Source organism: Siphateles boraxobius, unplaced genomic scaffold (genome assembly GCF_051911475.1).
Source record: "Siphateles boraxobius isolate OS27281-9 unplaced genomic scaffold, OSU_SipBor_1 7, whole genome shotgun sequence".
Lineage (NCBI taxonomy): Eukaryota > Metazoa > Chordata > Actinopteri > Cypriniformes > Leuciscidae > Siphateles > Siphateles boraxobius.
In genome coordinates, this window is record NW_027509197.1 from 7,031,111 (window position 1) to 7,047,256 (window position 16,146).

At 38.1% G+C, this 16,146-nt stretch overlaps 1 protein-coding gene across 1 annotated transcript in view; it reads right to left on the bottom strand.

Annotated features, from left to right (window-relative positions):
• The window catches only part of epsti1 (epithelial stromal interaction 1), an 18,491-nt gene continuing 2,345 nt past the window's right edge, over positions 1–16,146 (bottom strand). Inside the window, exons 2-11 of the mRNA XM_077216438.1 lie at positions 14,758–14,816; positions 13,698–13,781; positions 13,530–13,603; positions 13,356–13,439; positions 11,828–11,901; positions 10,438–10,525; positions 6,819–6,902; positions 6,307–6,380; positions 4,659–4,840; positions 1–1,306 (exon numbers count right to left, since the gene is read on the bottom strand). Coding sequence (XP_077072553.1) covers positions 1,176–1,306; positions 4,659–4,840; positions 6,307–6,380; positions 6,819–6,902; positions 10,438–10,525; positions 11,828–11,901; positions 13,356–13,439; positions 13,530–13,603; positions 13,698–13,781; positions 14,758–14,816 — 934 coding nt within the window. The 3' untranslated portion in view covers positions 1–1,175. The remainder of the gene's footprint in view (positions 1,307–4,658; positions 4,841–6,306; positions 6,381–6,818; positions 6,903–10,437; positions 10,526–11,827; positions 11,902–13,355; positions 13,440–13,529; positions 13,604–13,697; positions 13,782–14,757; positions 14,817–16,146) is intronic.

Genomic DNA, 16,146 nt, shown 5'->3' on the forward strand with positions numbered 1-16,146 from the left:
AACAATTTGTTGTGCCTTTATTGAGCATAGAAACTGACAGGAGTGAAGTGGGAGAGAGAGGGGGAAGGGATCATAAAACAGGACTCAAACTCGCCCGATTACATGTCAGTTCCGATGACACAAATACAATTTATTAACAATTAAACACATTATATTTATCTTACATAACATTTAACATCTTAATAATTTAAGCAGGGCAAGACACCCATTTCATAAAATGTACTTACCATTACTTCACGATTAAATATGCTGGAAATAATGTTTCTGCAGCTTTCATTAAAAAGTTATAAACCATGAACCAAACCAACCAGCTACGAGGAAAATAACAACATTACAAGCTTTGTTTTAAAGCTAAAAAGTATTTAAAAGTTATACCCAAAAAAGACTATGTACTTAATGCCTTTAAGAGGGAAATCACTACAACCCTTAAAAATAACTACAAAAATCATAAGTAACAATTTTTCACAAGGAATTAAAAAAATACATAGAAATAATGTGGACTGATTGCTTCAACAAAAGAATATACCATTGATAAACAACCTTGTAGCTCACAGTAGGTTTGTCTTTAAAGGTTTATAAGTAAATCAATACCTCTATGTAGAAAATAAATGGGATATTTACTCCCGGAACCTGAATGTTGCGCACTATTTCGCACAAACAGAGTCAGCCTTTTTAAAGTCATGCAGAGTTCTAGTAGGAACCTATATAGCATTTAGAAAGCTAATGTTCTGTATGATGGTTTGGTTTTTCACTGTCCATCCCTATTGTGGATGAGTTCAGAATTCCTCTAGTCCTTTAACTCATTATAAATCAGCCTTTGGATTTTGTGAACGCACATCATTTACATCATTTAGTCTGTGAACTGTACTCATGGGGCCGATAAACGTTCCCACAGCAGACTCAAATCTTGATTTATAGTTTTGATTTCTTTTCTCTGTGGCTGTGTCAATCCATTTTGTGTCAGAACAAAAATAACTGTACAAACTAAAAAATAAGTTTTTGTTTCAGTTCAAAGGACACTAGAATGTTTTGTTTAAGCTCACCGCATTCAATAATTAAATGGACAGTTCACACAAAAATCATTATTTACTCACAAATGAAGGAGTACCTAACGGCTGAATTTTCAGCTATCATTCATCATCACAACAACAACAAAAAGTGTATAAATATATTTTTTAAACATTCAGCAGCTCATATGCGTGCTCGTAATTGCCATTACACTGTTTGATGATGTCTTCCAGCATTTCTCGCTCATAGTATGGAAACTCATTCTGAAGTTTCAACAGTTTCCACATATGGCCAGGATCTACAAGAAAAACAACAAACAGACAGTAAATGTACAGTACTTTAGCTCATATCTTTATAGCACTTAAGCTGAATCACTCTAGGTTGGCATTTCCATGCACACCATGCTTAAGAACAAGTGCGAGTCAAAACATTATGACCAACACTGTCACTTGTTCCTAGAGACTTCAGATCCCGAGTCTCACAGGCACACATCTCTCGCAGCGCAAGATTGACCTCCCTGCTGGTTCATCTGGTTCACGGAGCAGGACAGACAGGGTGGGAGAACTCGTCTCCACCGCAGTGCTTCTGCCAGCCTGTTCCACAAACAACGGCATCTTGATCCCACACTAAACCACACACTAATGGACAAAACTAGCACTACGGCAGACAGATGTCCCATATACACAGATCCCAGGAATGCCGGATAGATAGGAAATCCGTCATTGGACACAACGGCCCCAGATAATGCAACAGAAAATCTATTAAATTGGGAAAACTGTGAAAGGATAGTAGAATGCTCATGGCAATAATTGAAACCGACAGAATAAGTGGCGTTCAATGCAGATGCTTACAGTAGACGGTATATCTTTTAACGCTAGGCATTCACTTGAAATGACCTTGCTAATGCTTTACTTTAATATGAAGAGTCAACTGTAAGTAATCCATTCGTAGGTTATTTATGGGTGGAGTTGTTCGGAAAATTGAAGTCATTCTTTTTGCAGTTAAATTCAGTGATGTTAGTTGTGCAGAAATAACACTTCACCTTTAAGAACACTGCTAAAATGATTTTCCTTTGTCTTTATTCCAATACAAATATATAAACATTCTTAAATCAAGATACATTTACTTGGCAAACAAAAATCAGATTTAATAACAAACACTCTTTTGGCGTTAAAAAAACGACTGACAGGATTTACTAAAGACACGCAGTGAAAAAATAGCACTGAAAAGGCATGGAAACAGTTCTTTTTGCAGCTGATCTTATTGCATATGCATTTGTAGGAGTTTCCCTTATAGACGGAAAATGTATGGGGGGAGAGTATTTAAATGAATCACGCAACGGGATTCAAGGTTTGCGCTGGTCAATTTACTGGTATTTGAGCCATTATTTAACGCCTGAAAAGCATGTCTTCAGACCAGACGCTAATTTGCGCTGCTCTTAGATTGCGTTGGTCATTATGGAAATGATTTGGCTACTTCATTCTTTAATGTGCGCATTGTCAATAAATCACCCGTAGAACATTCACTCCCATCAGCACTTTTAAGGGATTGCACTCAGTTTAGTAAATCTGGCCCTAATCTTGTATGTCTTAGGTCATTTATGATCTCATGTAAATCTATTGTGATTTAACAATGTTTATGTATTTGTACAGGAAAATAAGACAAATACTGAGAAAGAAAATATATTTTTGCACTAAATATACAGTTTGAATTGGATACAAAGGTGTAGTTAAATAGAGAACGCTTTTAGTAATTCAACATTCAGCCTGAGAACTGAACTCATGGAAGTATCATAAGCCAGGGCAGGTCCTATCTCTACCGTGAGTAAGCCGAACCGCAGCCAGACGAGAGGTCATTCTGAGACTTGGTTCGGAGACAAACACATCTAATGTTTCTGGTAATCAGAGACAGAGGTGTGAGTTTGAGAATTGGAAGACCTGACTGACCCCAAACCTCAGCTGAGGATACAACCTTTGGTCCTTGCAGTGATTCAGACGTAAGTGATGCTGAACACACAAACATAATGTGTCATGAGAAGATTTAAAGACTGTTTCAGCGTGAATGGCACATTAATCCTACGCCATCACACAGCAGTCAACAGGCTCTGCGTGCAGATGGGAAAGCTGGCTGTTACACTCACACCTCTTGGCAAAAAAAAGGAGAAGAACTCCACATATGGAACTAGATTCAGGCTCACATATGTCATTTCCAAATCCCACTTAGGAGGCTAGAACAATGTGTGTGAATCATACAAGGTCCATGCCTGTTTGTTAGAATAGATGAAACAATAGTTTTAAAATGATCAATCCATCAAAGGAGAAATGTAAACTGAGCCATTATTAACTCAATATTACGTTGTTAGAAACCTGTATGAAGGTTTTACGGGTTTGGAACGACATGAGGGTGAGTAATTAATGACAGAATTGTCATTTTTGTGCAAACTAACCCTTTAAACACTCTTTTATTCATTCCAACATAAATGTTCGGCACGAAAATTCTGAGTTTTTTTCATTGCTTGCATGCTTGTTCAGACCAATGCGTAACATTTTTTAAAATGGCCTGAACCCCCTAAAGAAAAAGAAAAACAGATTCATTCTCTGGAAGTAATTGCACTTTTATAAAAGCTGAAATTCGGCTGTCAAAAGCACAAATTCTATTGGCTGGCCAGTTTTCTTCGCATTGGAGTGGAAAAGAAATTATGACCCTGTCCATTAAAAAAATGCATTAATAGCTGTTCATTTGAATTAAAAAGTTTATCACACAGATTTTTTGCACTGAATATTCGTCTGGGTTTCAGCAGGTCTTAAAGGTACTGACTCAGAGACCAGGGGTTTTATAGCTAACTAAAAGAAAAAGTAAAAACATTAACTGTGATAAATTTGTTTACTTTTTCACAGAAACAACAAAGTTGTTTTTTTTATTTCAACTAATTGCCAAGACAACATTTCTCATTTTAACTTAGCTTAACTTAGCTTGTACTAAAATAACTTAAATTAAAACTGAGATAAAAATGAATAAGTATAACAAAAATATCTTCATAAAAAAAACGGGTTTACAGCGACATGAGAGTGAGTAAACACCGACCGATTTTCATTTTTGGATGAACTACAATATTTCTTTAACCCACACTAGAGCCGTGCAAGTCTGAAGGCAGCATGGCAAATTTCCAAGTAATGACAATGCTGCCAGACTGGATCTCGAAGAGCTAACCAAGGTTTTTGTACCAGTCGCAGGCATTAATCAGTTGCTGTCGGACAGGCATGAAAATGATTCAAGATTCTCCAAGGCTGGATGAGTTTACTTTACAGTAGGCCTCAATTTGGCCTCAAAAAATACATCCAGCTCGCTAAAAATGAATTCCCAAGTTACTGGCACATACTGTAATTGACATTATCCTCTCATAACACGGGCAGTTTGTATATACATGGACACCAAAGAGCATCACGTGTCAGGAGTACCGGGACATTTTTTATTTATTCAATATGCTATGATGTCAGGCAACAGATCTGTTTAATATTACACACACGTGGAGGCTTTGAGACTCGAGAGTTCGACGCAATGGAGACATTTCCAGAAGTGCTGTGAAATGAAACAGACCTAAACACACACAGTGCCATGGCGGATGCATATAAATCTAGTTTAAGACTCACGATCCTCCTCTGCACTGTCTGTGTGGACCCGTGATGGGTCGGGTACTGGGGAGAAGGCTGTAACCTGTGGTTCGTCAGCATCATCCAGCCAGTCATTTCTGTTTTCAGGGGTTTGGGTCACGGGTTCAGACACCCTATCTGAGCGACTCATCTCCAGACGGTCTAGGAAGTCCAAGTTCACCCTGAAGAGAGCAAAACATCATCAGACTTGATCCGAGCAATGAAATACTCTTACTTCATTTGTACAGTGGATTTTAAATGTCAGAGACAATGTTGAAATCACAAATGTATCTGTAAGTAAATTTAACAAGTAAGTATTTCATTTAAATTTAAACAACATTACGTGTCTTTTAATTGCAATTAACATGAAATCAAAAGTGCAATAGGTGATTCTCTACATATCATTTTTTGTAATGCGGGTTGAAAGTCTCCTCATATCCTGATAGCAATCACTTTGTTAAATGTATTTTTATAAATACATATTTATAAATGTATCGTCTGTGGAATGCGTAGGACCATAAAATGTTTGTTCAATCCTTGCATTCGGTCCAAATTAAATGATCCCATGTGTTCCCTGCCAGTCAACCTGTGTTTGCATACCACTGCGCAGCCTGTTCTCGCAGACATCATACGTCATCAGCGCATTCACATACGCTGTGCAGACAGAGTGAGATTGGCAGGCAAACATTGTTGTATGTACCACTGACAGTGAGATTCACCTGTGTTCCCAGACAGCAACATAAAGAAGTGTCGGCCCAGATCCGGGCCACATCTGGTTCATGTGGATTCAATTCGTACCAGATGTGGGCCGGATCTGGGATGACACTATATTGCTGTCTGGGCGCTATGTCCTGAAATCGCATATGAATAAAGCTGAAATACATTGCATTATTTCCTTTATGTCAACTTCTGTACTCGAGTCATTTCACAATCACATACTTACGTATGCAAATAAACACTTTGATTTTTCCCTTCACTGTTCTGTATAGTTTTCTCACCGGTGAATGACACATGATGTAATCTAATAACATTTCTCTGTTCGCTTCTGGTCTGTGCGCGTTCATGTGTTTTGGAGAAGGCGTGGCTTTGGACGGGGATTTGCAGGGAGGGTGGGATCGTATGCTTTCAATGCTAGCAGTAGCAGGCTAAAGTTAGCATTTCCTAGATCACCTACTGCACCTCTAAGTGCTTGCAAACATTACAATCAGTTCGCACTTCAATATATTCATTTAAAGTATATTTTCCCCAATGGAGTATTCACGTTGTGTTTCATACTTTAGACAGGTTTCAAAATGTGTTTCAAAACCCGTAAGTATTCTCCTATGAAACACAAAAGTAGCCACTTCTATAAAGATGCAAGATGCTCTCTGAATCATCTAAAATCATGCTGGAGAACCTGATCCTCAGGTTTTACACATAGTTGCAGAGTTAATCCACTCATTGTTGAGTCATTAAAGCAACTAAAATATAAAAACATTCATATTTTCAAATCACAACGTTGACAATATAATTTTAAATGAAAAAAAAAAAATGGCATCAAATTAGAAAAGTGCATAATATAAGCATTTTCCCTAGTGGTCTCAGACTCCTTTATTAATTCTGACAGTCATGGTTTTTTTAGTGGTTTGTCATGATTAAGCGCCCATACCGCCGATGGTCAGCTTCAGTTCGTCTCTTCCTGTCCTCCTCCTGTTGTTTTTGTTTTTCCTCCAACATTTCTGTCTGGAAATAGTAAGGTAACGAAAATTTCATCTCCAACAGAAATGTCTCCTCAGAAATGTCTCCTTATGTAAATGTCTGTAATAATTTAATTGCACTTTTCCATGAATAGACAACAATATCAACATGATAGGTCAGACTGACCCTTTGTCCTTGATGCATATCAAGTGAGTTAAATTTGTGTTTGACCTACATAGAGGCATTCAAAGCCACAGAAATACCACTATACAGCCAGCTGGAAAACACCTACAGTACACTACTTCATCCATGACTACCTCCTATAACCTAGAACATGGTAATCAATAGCATATGCTAGGCAGAGTTAGTTCTTATTCTTGGCAAAGCCCAGACATTTAGGTGTGGTGTTCCTGTGAACTAAAAGTGGAGGTGATGTTCGTACTGTATGTTCAGACCATCTGTTTTACTTCCTTTGTTCTGTACCTTTCTCCTCTGCTCCTCTTTCATCATAAGCAGGCCTGCGTTCTCCTCCTCTCTTCTGGAATCCCTGTACTCATGACTTTTAACCTGTGAAGAAAGAGTGGCCACGCAATGAAAACTAGGAATGTGCAAAAAATGCATATTTTTTAAATTGACTATATGCTGAGTTTCCTGAATGGCCAGAATAATTCGGCTGGTTTCAGATTGAACTTACTACGTAGATGCTGTTCACATAAGATGCACTTTTGTGTTAAAAAACATAAGGGAACCCTTTTTTCCTTTGAGAGCTATCTTAAAATGCAATGCTTATGGCAGAAGATGCTCAAAAACCTTGATGCAATGGCTAAATATGTACATCTGCATGTATGTTGACCACTCAGTCTGATCAGTGGCAAAAATTGCAAGCACTGACAAAAACAAACAGTTCCAATCTGATCAGTTGGCTTTATGGTTTTACGCATACTGGATTGAAATTAAGATGTTGAACTTAAAGAACAGGGAAATTAATTTGACAAAATTTGCAAGGTTAAAGATATCCGAGTTTAATTTGAGGCAGGCAAGTAAACTAGTTATCAACATGCATAACTGTATTTTATGAATTATTAAGTTCTGTGAGATAATGAGAATTTAACTACTTATATCGGGGATGTGATTTTTCCATATTTATACGGATTTCTGTATTTTCCAACCTTGAAGTATGACCCATGTGAATTACGTATTCATTAAGGATTTCATGCAACAATACCTTAGCTGCCAATAGCACTGAATGGGATTACAGTGCCATCCAGCAGCAGCTGTGTGTAGAACACCCTTAGCATCTCAAACTTAACACTCGGTAAACACCAAATGCAAGTGAAATCAATGTTGGTGAGTATATAGTATATGAAACTGATACTCACCAGCTGGCCGATAACTGGCCGCTGTGTGTTTCAGAGTGAAGCGCAGCACTGTGTTTATTTACACGCGAGCAGCTCATGATCTGTTTTTTCAGGATCTTGGAACAGCTCGGCTTGTAGCTAATGCTGCTCTACATGAACTCTGTCTCTACAAGCTCTGTGAGTTTGAGTTTTCAAACATTAAACACATTCTCAAATGGTCGTTTAAACAAAGATACCTACAAAGGAGCAAGCAAAGAGCATAACCAATGTCCATCGCATATGCAGATTGATATCTAAAAGTTTTTTATTTTTGTTTTTCTCACTAACATTTAGATATTTAAATCAAATAAAACGGCGACAACAAAAATAACTAGCTAGGTTAGCCGAGTAAAAAAAGTCCATAGATATCGCTGTCAGTTCATACTGCCATTAATACTTTCTCTGAATGCAATGAGACCTGTTTTGCTGTTTGTTCATGTGACTATTTGCAATAAGAATGTTTTATAAATATAACAAAAAAGAAGCATCATGGGCTTCCTGCAGTTCCTGCATATGTGTGTGTGTGTGTGTGTGTGTGTGTGTGTGTGTGTGTGTGTGTGTGTGTGTGTGTGTGTGTGTGTGTGTGTGTGTGTGTGTGTGTGTGTGTGTGTGTGTGTGTGTGTGTGTGTATAAATAAACATACATGTCCTGTACATGTGTATGTAGTGTATATACATTTTCTGTTCATGAGAACTGTATCATTTAATTTTCCCACAGTGGCCTGTGATTGTGGTATAATGTATTTCAAATATCTTGGCCCTAAGTAAAAACAAAACAACTGTGGTTGGTCATTGTGCATGTCAGTCAGATGGTCTCTTCCAATCAAAGTTAGGCGGTTCTTAGCCAGAATAAGCTGCAATGAGGACCAGACTATTTACAAGTCAATCATTGTGACCCATCCCCGGACAAAACCATACAGGACCCCAGCCATTGTCCATTCAGTACTCCCCCCGAGGGTGAGCCCATCACATATTTCAGCACAAAACTTGGCTCTGAAAGGGTGTTAGCTGTGATGTTACTCTAAGTTTCTCATGGCCCTGTTCAGAAAGATGCTGTAAGGAGGGGCAAGCAGAGAGCCTGGAAGTTGAAGAGATCCTTTGTGTGTTTGGTCAGACGGCCTGGGGACAGCAGGCATGGGCTGCTCTGTTTGGAATGGCCAGAGAGTAAGGGGAATAGGTGGGACGACCTGGGCCTGGCATCCTGGGAAGCCAATACAAAGGATCTTTTGCACAAACAGAGGATATGGTGGAGATTAATCTGTCTTGTGGAAGCATCACTGAAAGCATAACAATTCTCGGTGGCCACAAAACCACATCAAGAACCCGTCTTTCCACAAACACTTTGATCGGCGGGCCTACGACATTTAGGTTGGAGCGTTTCATTACTTGGCCTGGAGTCCATCCAGCCACTTAAGTCAATAAAGCAAGAAAAAACACAATCGAACAGCCTCCTCTCCCGGTATGCTGAGAGAGCCAGAGCTCTGCACAGAACGATGTTTGCATGTGTTGTGTATCAAGACCCCGCAGTCCTAATGCACGATATGTCCATTAGAGGAATATGCCTCATTAGTCATCCAGAGGGAAGTCCTCGAAAATCTCAAACAGGGAGCAATTTTAGACGGGTTTTGAAAGCCGCACAACAAAACATTCTTTGCTCGACACGAGACGATGTCGTTTTTCAACAGTGCTGTCAGATGCCAGTTTTAGTGGTTTCTACAACATAAGAGGCAGCCCTCAAACCTCTTATGGTCAGCCCAGCCCCAGCAGTCACGGTCAGAAATTAACCAGGGCTTGGGGCAAATTGCCACTGAATGTGACAAAAATACTCCAGCAGCAAACTCCTCTATTTGATCTGTGGCCTAACTTTATATATATTTCATTACATCAAATTCTAGGCCTTATCTTTGTAGACAGTGTAGTCACTGTTGTCACTGTAGCACAATCAATTTGCAATATTTTACATGCTTTGTGATAGAAAAGATTTAGACAGGTGGAGCTGCAGAGAAAGTGGAAAAGTTTGTAACAGCAAAAAACAAAACAAACAAAAAACTAACAGCAAAGTATGATCTATATCTCAGTGTTTGGTTAACACAAGAGCATATTGATGCAAAACGAAGCTGCTTAAAATTCAAGTGAAGTCATTGTGGTTAGCAATAATTAACACCTCTAATGCATCCAGTCAGCTTACTTTTGTTCGCTGAGACTCTGGCTCCTTTCCAGGTACTTTCACTCAAACACTAATACAGGTTATTCCACACCAGTCTCTCTTTTTGTTAAATTCTCACAGACCCATCTCTGCCTTTTGTGAGGCGTGCTCGCTTTGAACTCTGGGAAGTCCCCTGAACTCTGCTTGCCTCACCATTCAGAAGCAGCACTTGCACCATTGCGATGACTGAAAGCTGCATATTTAAAAGTGAGAAAGCTTTATAATGGACTCAGACAGCCTTCTCTGGTATGAGGCTAATAAGGAGATAATTTTTTGGTATTTTCTGTTCAGCAGGCTGACTCTTTGCTACAGTCAAATGTGCCATGTCAATGAAAGCTCTTGAGTGAAAACTGTTTACATTGAAAACATGCATCAAAGACAGATCAGTTGGTGTGAATGATTCCAGTGCCTCAGGCTCTAACCTCAGTGCCACAGTTATGCACAAGAGGCTTGAACTCGGGCCTATGGAGCATACAGTGCATTTTTGGCCTCTGTCTTACCCAGGATGATGCTGGAATGGAATTGCTCGATGCCGTAGAAACGGTACTGCTGGACCTCTCAATTCTTTGAAGAAACTCATTGGTTTTCCTGCAGGAGGAAAATACATAATTGTGATTACAGGGATAGTTCATCCAGAAAATGAAAATGCTGTCGTCATTTACTCATCCTCGTGTTGTTCCAAACCCATATAACTTTTTCTCTTCCAAAAAGAAAAAAAATTGCACACATTTCTGAACTGTATGTACAGTATATTTGAGGAATAGACTGAAATCTAAGTTGTTATTTACCGACGGTCTTGGACTGCTGGATGCTCTCAAATCTCATTCACATTTGCATATATACTAGGGCTGGAAATTAATATTTGAGGTTTAATGCTTAAAAAAACATTTAATTAATTAAAAAATGATTAATTAGCCACCATCGTACCAAAAGAAATCTCAGTTGTAAAGCTATTCAGTTTCAGCAAATTATGCTGCATCCATATTCTAATTTCTTCAAGACACTCATTTAAAACAGCTAACATGCTGCCAACATCAGGGCTAGTTGTGATGTAAATTTGAGTATCATCTGGATAGCAATGATACTCCAGGCCATAATCTTCCCAAGTGGAAGCATATATGTTAAATAGAGTTGGGCCCATCACTGAACCCTGAGGAACTCTCTGGCGAGCTGGCACGGTATCAGATTTATGATTTCCTAGACTAGCACACTGGGCACGATTAGTTAAGTAAGATCAAAACCAATCGAATACCATCCTGGAGAGACACAGCCAGCTGTGCAGCCCATGGCATATTGTGTGACTGGCAGCACTGAGGTCTAACAAGACCGAGATACGTTTTGTAACCAATCACAATGTGCCAAATTTGAATATGCACATATTAAAATTGCATGGATGAGATCTAAAAGGTAAGCCAAAAAGGAAAATGAATTGTGAATAACAATTTATTTTGGGGTTGGTTTTCAAGCAAAGATATGGTATAATTATAGAATACTTGGAATTTAGTGCAGAACTCATATGGACCACTGCAGTAATTATGCATTATTGTGATTTTTTTGTGGCCAGTTTGGCCTTAATAGCTAATAGTATTGCGACCAGACTATATGGGTTTGATACATGGATTTATGATGCAAAAGTTTCACTGCCAGCAGTGACACATGTCACCGCTTCATTAACTTGAAGGATTCCTTGCATTGTTTTCAATTATCTCTTTACAAGATTTCGAAATAAAAGACATATTTTCTTCTGAACTTGGGCCGAGGGTAAACCTGTCCATTCAGGTGTATTGTTTTTGGATAATGGCCAACAAAGCAGCTTAACATCCTTCTTCCTTGTTTTAAACAAATCACACTTTAAATCTGGCATGCACTGTAGGGGAAATGTAAATGTACCTTTGCTTATCGTGCTGATACCTCTCCTGTCTCTGTTCCTCTTCTTGCTTTGTCCTCATCTCTAGTTTATTGGCCTGCAATGCAATGCATTAAAAATGTTTTGATGTAAAAGTACTTACAGTATCCATTCTCAGCTTAATATGCAAAATTAACTACAGTACAAGTAAGCCATGTGTAGGTTGACTCCACAAAAAAAGTGTAAACATTGTGGCTCTTTTTTGGTTTGTTTGAGCATCCTGACCAGCTGGACATACAGTAACAAGATTGGCTCATCCAATGGTCGGAGTTCAGGGCAGAACTATCACATACCAATCTATATATATATATATATATATATATATATATATATATATATATATATATATATATACACATGCAAGCAGCAAGCAACCATTTTTAGTACGAGGCAGGGACATTATTTTTTTTATTCTACAGCCATTTAAACACCATGTCTTTTTTGCAGTGTAACTTAATAATTTAGCATTCATACCCCATTGTCATTTGGACAATTGCCATCAATAATTTGCACTTGCACTATAATATGATTTAAGTAATACAGTGTGATCCGTCTGTACGGAGCCTTAAAGGGACATAGCAACACACAAAAAAAATCGTATTGAAGAAAAAAAATTATATGTGAAAGCTTTTTGCGAGAGAATGTAGTCTATCTCCGGGGGAGCGCAATATATTTGCAAGAGAATGCTAAAGCACGGAAAATTTGTGAAAATTATTTTTATAATTTAATGCAACATTTTTCATCACAACATCCAAAATCTGATCTTCTGAAAAGTTCTTGAAATATTGGATTCAATTGTTAGACTACTGACTTGCACACATTTAGATTTTAATATAATATTTTTTATTCATTTTTTATTCATATTATGTTTCAACATTAGCAGGATGTTCTTTTTTCACATTCCTAAAACTTTAAAAAATGTTCAGGTTTGAATACGTTTTTGAATCACATATTTTCAAAGCGTTGTCATTCTTTTGTCATTCCCCTCTGTAGATTGCACTTCCTGTGAGATGCTTGCCGCATTTCATTCGCTCTGTATTTGTACTCTCCACAACGACAATAAAATGAAATCTTATCTAATTAAAAACTTTTTTCATTTCCAGCATTCCAGTATTCCAAGCTTATCTACAATCCCGAGATCCCTAAAGTAAACCATTATTACGCTACAAGAACAGCCAAGCAGTGACCGGCGCATGTTTTAGCAAATTAACTCTGGTGTCTGTGGCTGCTGGAATAATTAGACTCGTCAATCACGCAAAGCTCATGCAGCAGCAGCAGCACTGAAGGCTGAAGTCTAATATCTCCTTTAATTGCAGAGAATATGATAACTTGTATGTTGCCTGCAGTGACATCTGGAGTTATAAAGTCTGAATTACAAAGGCATCATAAAAGAGCAATGAATCCAAACATAAGCCAGGTGACCAGAGGAAGTTTTGCAGATGCAGAAGAGTAACATAATGCCCAACAAAAATGCTGTAAAAAGACAGATGTAAACAATTTCTTGGGCTGTACCTTCTCTCGCTGTATGGCCTTCATCTTCTCAATCTCCTCCTCTTCTGCCTGTCTATTTATTCTATCCATGTCCACTTTTTTGAGCTGTAGAAATATGCAAATGTACTGTAAATGTGGAAAACACCACAGGTATTAAGGAAATGAATCAGACATTTTAAACATGTTCTCCTAAACCTTTTTTATCAGCTTTGACTGGCGTGCTTCCACCTGCTGTCTCTGTCTAACTTCTGCCAATGATACTGCACCACCTGTGAGAGAATATATTTGCAGCTTTAGAAGTTCCTATCCTTTGCTCTTTTGTGTTTTAGATCAGGACATCCACATATTTCATCTTCACATTACCCAGTCTCTCTGGAGGCTGCTGAATAGGACCAGGGCGATTCTCCTCCCGCCATCTCCTCAGATCCTCCTCTTCTTTCTGTGCCACTGCAAAGAGAGGAATAGAAATGCATTTTATTTCTAAACACAAATGGGATGGTGCAACAGTGGCTGAAACTCAGGGCTGGCAACTAGAAGTTTGCATGGTGCATGGTAATAAAAGACTACATTCTACACACACTTTTTCGTTTACAAACTTATTGCTGGAATACACTACTACACAAATTTTGCCCATATGTTTGCCCCGATTTTCAGTCGAAAGTCAGAGCCAGTCTGCAGATTTTGTGAATTTGGACCAATTTTGTATGCTCTCTTAGCAATGAGGCACATGTTTCTGCATGAAACCCAAATAAAACACACCTGAACCAGCTAATCAAGATCTTTAGGATCACAGGCAGGTGTGGTGAAGCAGGTTGGAAATATGCTGTGTTCACGCATGTCGTAATTACCATATTTTTCAATGTTCTACTCAGAGCTTTTCTACTCATAACGTCATAATAAGTAAAGCCACCTTGCTGCCATATTGGTATTCCCACACATCCTATTGATTTAATAAGAAATCTGATTTTAATGAGAAAACATTGCCTAACAAGTCAGTGTTTTATATATGAAGTTTCCCTATACATTCTTACATTGCAAAAGTCCTAAACATGTAAATGGTAATTTGTTTATAACTGGGAATTTTTGCATTTCTATATCAACACTATCAACTCCTAAGAAAATTCCCAGTTTAAAAGTTGTAACAAGTAGGACAAGTTGTAATGTCGTAATTACGGTAATTGCTACATGGCGTGAACCCACCTATAAAAAAAATGTTTTAAAATCTGTTCAGATTTTAGTTGTGTAGTGTATTCCAGGCTTAAGATAATATTTAACTACATTAACAACAACAACAACAAAATAAATGTGTCTTCCCTTGCAGGAACAAACAAACATGCTGAAATTGCACCTGATGGTAACAATTAGAGAAACATCTGGATCACATGAAGATGAAAAATACAACAACAGTCATGTCATGACTTACTCCTCTGCAGTTTGCTCCATCTTGATTCATTTGGTGGTATCTTGGTGTATCCCTCAGCACTGTGTGGGCAATGGCATGCATAGATTGATTTTAGTTTCTGACTGTCTCCATCTGTGTTGTGAACCTATCAGCTTGTCTCATGTGCCAGCAATGTCTCAAAACCAAGGTGGGGTACAAGTCATCTTTTCTTACGTAAAGTCAGAATTTTTCACAAACAACTCCGGGGAACTCCCCCTCTATCCCCGTCATATTTGATCGTGACACAATTCTCCCACCCCAAATAATGCAGCAGTCAAAATCCAATTAAAAACACATTTGTATCACATTTGTATCATAGCTCCCTGACATCACAAATGTGCTGCATGATGACATACAAAACAATGAATCACGTGGTATAAAATGTATAAAATACAAATAAATAAACAAATCAATGACTAGGACACAAATAATGTGAATCCCCCTCACAAAAAATCACCATGGTAACCATATTCCTGCCAAAATATCATAGTTATTGTTAAGAAAAATTTGGTAACCTGGCATTAACCAACAGTCATGAAATAAATAAATTAAAATGGCAAAAAGTTGACATTGCTGAAAGAGGTCACATAAACATATTAGGGTTTTTAACTAACATAAACTAGTAACTATGTTGTTATTGTACTATTAGCCCTGTATGCTGTAAAATGATATATCAAGTATATATATATATATATACAGGTCCTTCTCAAAAAATTAGCATATTGTGATTAGTTCATTATTTTCCATAATGTAATGATAAAAATTAAACTTTCATATATTTTAGATTCATTGCACACCAACTGAAATATTTCAGGTCTTTTATTGTTTTAATACTGATGATTTTGGCATACAGCTCATGAAAAGCCAAAATTCCTGTCTCAAAAAATTAGCATATTTCATCCGACCAATAAAAGAAGTGTTTTTAATACAAAAAAAAAAGTCAACCTTCAAATAATTATGTTCAGTTATGCACTCAATAGTCAATACTTGGTCGGGAATCCTTTTGCAGAAATGACTGCTTCAATGCAGCGTGGCATGGAGGCAATCAGCCTGTGGCACTGCTGAGGTGTTATGGAGGCCCAGGATGCTTCGATAGCGGCCTTAAGCTCATACAGAGTGTTGGGTCTTGCCTCTCTCAACTTTCTCTTCACAATATCCCACAGATTCTCTATGGGGTTCAGGTCAGGAGAGTTGGCAGGCCAATTGAGCACAGTAATACCATTGTCAGTAAACCATTTACCAGTGGTTTTGGCACTGTGAGCAGGTGGCAGGTCGTGCTGAAAAATGAAATCTTCATCTCCATAAAGCTTTTCAGCAGATGGAAGCATGAAGTGCTCCAAAATCTCCTGATAGCTAGCTGCATTGACCCTG